The sequence below is a fragment of the Aplysia californica genome, unplaced genomic scaffold (assembly GCF_000002075.1).
Source record: "Aplysia californica isolate F4 #8 unplaced genomic scaffold, AplCal3.0 scaffold00280, whole genome shotgun sequence".
Taxonomy (NCBI): Eukaryota; Metazoa; Mollusca; class Gastropoda; order Aplysiida; family Aplysiidae; genus Aplysia; species Aplysia californica.
The window spans coordinates 161,065-164,738 of NW_004797550.1; the positions used below are offsets into that span (position 1 = coordinate 161,065).

General features: G+C 37.5%; 1 protein-coding gene across 2 annotated transcripts in view; it reads right to left on the reverse strand.

Annotated features, from left to right (window-relative positions):
* The window catches only part of LOC101847045 (FYVE, RhoGEF and PH domain-containing protein 1), a 140,647-nt gene that overhangs the window by 74,186 nt on the left and 62,787 nt on the right, over window positions 1-3,674 (reverse strand). For both annotated transcript variants that reach the window (XM_013084242.2, XM_005101365.3), the window contains exon 4: window positions 1,821-1,982. In XM_013084242.2, coding sequence (XP_012939696.1) covers window positions 1,821-1,982 — 162 coding nt within the window. The remainder of the gene's footprint in view (window positions 1-1,820; window positions 1,983-3,674) is intronic.

The window sequence follows — 3,674 nt, forward strand, 5'->3', positions numbered from 1 at the left end:
ATATATATCTCCTATCTCTCACACACACACAAGCGAGTACGCACGCACGCTCAAACGCACGCATGCACACACACATGCATACACACACACACACACACACACACAAACACACACACACAGACAAGCACACATACACGCATGCACACACACACACATATAAACACATACAAACATACACACATGAAAACAAAAACATACATAACATACTCCCTCCCTCTCTCTCTCTCTCTGTCTCTCTCTGTCTCTCTCTCTCTCTCTCTCTCTCTCTCTCTCTCTCTCTCTCTCTCCGTCTTTTTTTAATAGTAGAGGATTTTACGGCGCTCGCAACTGCATAAGGTCAAATGAGCGCCAACCTCCCTCTCTGAACGTATACAATACATTATATCATTATAAAATAGGTATATTACATTATTACTCGTTTCTTCAGAAATTCATCTCTTATTTCCATATATATGTCTCTCTGTTTCTCTTTTGTCCCATGCATGCACATACTTTCATCTCTCCCTTTTCTCCACTTTATAAACTCTTTATCTCTTTCCAAAAAAAAAGAGAAAAAAGTCTAATAGAAAACACAATCTATCTTCTTAATTCTTTACAAAAGGCTCATCTCACAAATTCAAATTTTGTCTCAAATGAATTGCTCAGCTACACCTTGAAATTAACCTTACCACTTCAGAAACTAATTTGAATAAACCATGAGAACTTGAAAAATAGTTACACCAATGAAAACTTGTCAGCAATTATAAGCATTCAACAGGATCCTATTCTGGGACACCACAAATCTACCTCTAGAAGCCTAATGATCCAACTTAACTTGCAAAACAGCATTGTATCATCATAAGATTCATACAGCAGCCACATGAAAGACAGACAGATTGGCAGGATAGGTGGTGGTGGTGGAGGCGGTGATGAGGGTGGTAGTGATGGTGATGGTGGAGAGGATGCTGAGGATGTGGTATGGATTGTGAATAAATAAAGTAAATAAAGTAGAGGCATTGAAAAGCATAATACAGCAGTATAATATGCGACATCATGTGAGTGTTCGTCAAAAGTAAGTTTGATCAACAAATAGAACCCAAGTTGCTAGTTAGGCATAAAGAATATATTCACAATCAAGACCACAGTTTTCAACTGAGTAGTAAAAGTACTAAAAGAGCCTACCAGAGCCACCACCCCTCCCCCCTCTTCTCACAATCAAATCACATTTGCTCACATGCACACATGCATTTGTATACTCTCAATTACACACACACACACACACACACACACACACACACACAGAGAAATGACCTAAAATACATAAATGCATGCATGAACACGCACAAGGGGAAGTCTGTTTCGCAGTAATTTGAGGAAAGCAAAGACAGAGACAGAGAATGATAGCCTACTCATGAGAGACAGACGCAGATATTATACTTCAACTTCAGTCAGATAAAGTAGAGTGATAGACAGAATGAGGGAGAGAAATATCAACTTACAGAAATTCCAAAATATTATCTACCCAACAATTTCGAGCTTCCCGACAAATTGATCCAAAATGTAATAAACTGACTTCTTTAGTTCCTACTTTCGGTTTTAACTATTTCCTCACTTAATTTCGTAAACAAACCATAACAGAGAGACTGGTCGAGCTCTAGACTTAGATTCCGTCTTTTTTACAAAAATTGAATGACTTACCACACAGGCAGCCTACTGCAAAACAGCTAGATTCGCCCTTAAGTTTCGCAAAACAAGCTGAAAGGACAGGCAAGGGAACAATACAGCCTGCTGTTTACAACACAGCGACACGAACTAGCCAAAGTGTGAATCTAAATTCATACCCGGAAGCCTTTTCAGGTTGGCCAACGAAGCCACTTCAGTGAGCGACCTTGACCTTTTCTTGACCTTTGGCTTTCGTCGCTTCTTTCCATGCTGAAGAAGGGATCGGTCAAACTCTTGAATTTCACGCTCCGTCGCTGCCAGGGGAAATCCATCGTTTTCAGCTGAAATGAAAATAACAACAAGCACAGAAATAAATAATCTCTTCCAGAAATAACGCGTTAAAATCAAGGAACAACAAAAGTGAAATGAACGAAGCAGGAACAAGACGACACAATTTTTTTCAAGGGGCGTAAATGTGTTGTTGTTGTTTTTTCGTGTGTCATTCTACAGGTTTTCTCCCTTAGTAGCCAAAACTTCGAAGGCTTTTCAGAAGACGCATGCGCTTTATGCTATTCTTTCCATTATTTTGGTGAACTACAACTTTTTGAAGGAACATATTGTCATTTGGAAGTCATTGCACTTAAAATGCAGTTAGGCTAATTTCTCCAGCAAAAACAAATGAATTTGAGGACGTACATAAAACCCTTGACTAGCCATTGAGGTCAGGTTCGCAATGTATGCTTTGTATGGCGACTGGTATGAATGAGACAAAGTAAGCAGATAGCATTTCTAATTTTGTCTGAAAACCTAGAAAGAAGCAACCCAACTAAAAAACCTCACCTGCATGAAAAAGTTACATGGTAGTAAATAATTAGGTCTGTTTGGGGTGTTTTGTTATTCCAACAACAAAGTAATTCAGAAAACTGTAGGCCTGTATTGTAGAATAAAAACTAGAAAATATCAAATGACATAGAGACTCAAGAACAGATCATTGGGAAATGCTAGTTACATGATCTAGGCCTGTGTAATAGATTTTGTATTTCGAAATAAAAATAATGCTTTTGCAATTACCACAACTGTTGCTGTTTTAAAATTGCTGATGCCGATGTTGTTAAAGCTATCATTTATTTTATTTTTACTTTATCGTTCTTAGAATTGTTTTATGATGAAGTTAAATAACCTGCTAATCACACTGCAGACCGTTTCGAAGACGTGGGCATGAGTAGGGCATAAATATAAAAGGATCTTACGCTGAAAGCATAAAATACAAGAAGAACGAGACCCAAAAAAAAGAAAGAAAAAAAAGAAGAAATTCAGACCTGTCTTGTTTTCGAACTCTTAACTTCCAACTGACATATCAAGTTAACATCTACTCACAGAATTCTACATTCTGTGCATCTACTGCACCTGAGTCTGGAAAGTCTAAGAAGATGGCTACATTTTTATAACAGAGGAATTCTGTTCAAACGCTGAAGGGACTGGAAATTGTCTATCTGAAGGCAATATTATAGATTCTAAAAACATTCAAAATATAAAAAAAAGCTAGACATTTCAATATGTAGAAATTTTGATGCAAAAAAAATAATTATTCAAAATTCTTTTCATATATAGCCATAACAAGCAAAAGAATCAAATCAAAAGCAAATTTAGATCAATACCGAGCTTCTGTATATTCATGAGTCCATATACACTGCGAGCAACCAGTATGGCTCATGAGACCATGGCTAGCGCACTCCCGTTTGAGCTAACATAAACATTTCCAGATAACATCTGATTGTTCAAACCATCGATACATCTGCCACTAATTAACATCGTCACTGGTACGTGGTATTTTGACACTCCAGGGAACATGAACCCGGCCAATTAGTTCTCAATCAAGTAAGCATGTGCTGTGTGGGTATTTTTCAATTTTCCTGTCGACATCAGTTTTTTAATTTTGTTTTTTTGTTGGGTTTTTTCTTTGTTTTTTTGTTGTTGTTTTTTTTGTTCGGGTTTGATTGTCTTTGGGTTTTTTGGGGGGTTGGGGGGGTTGG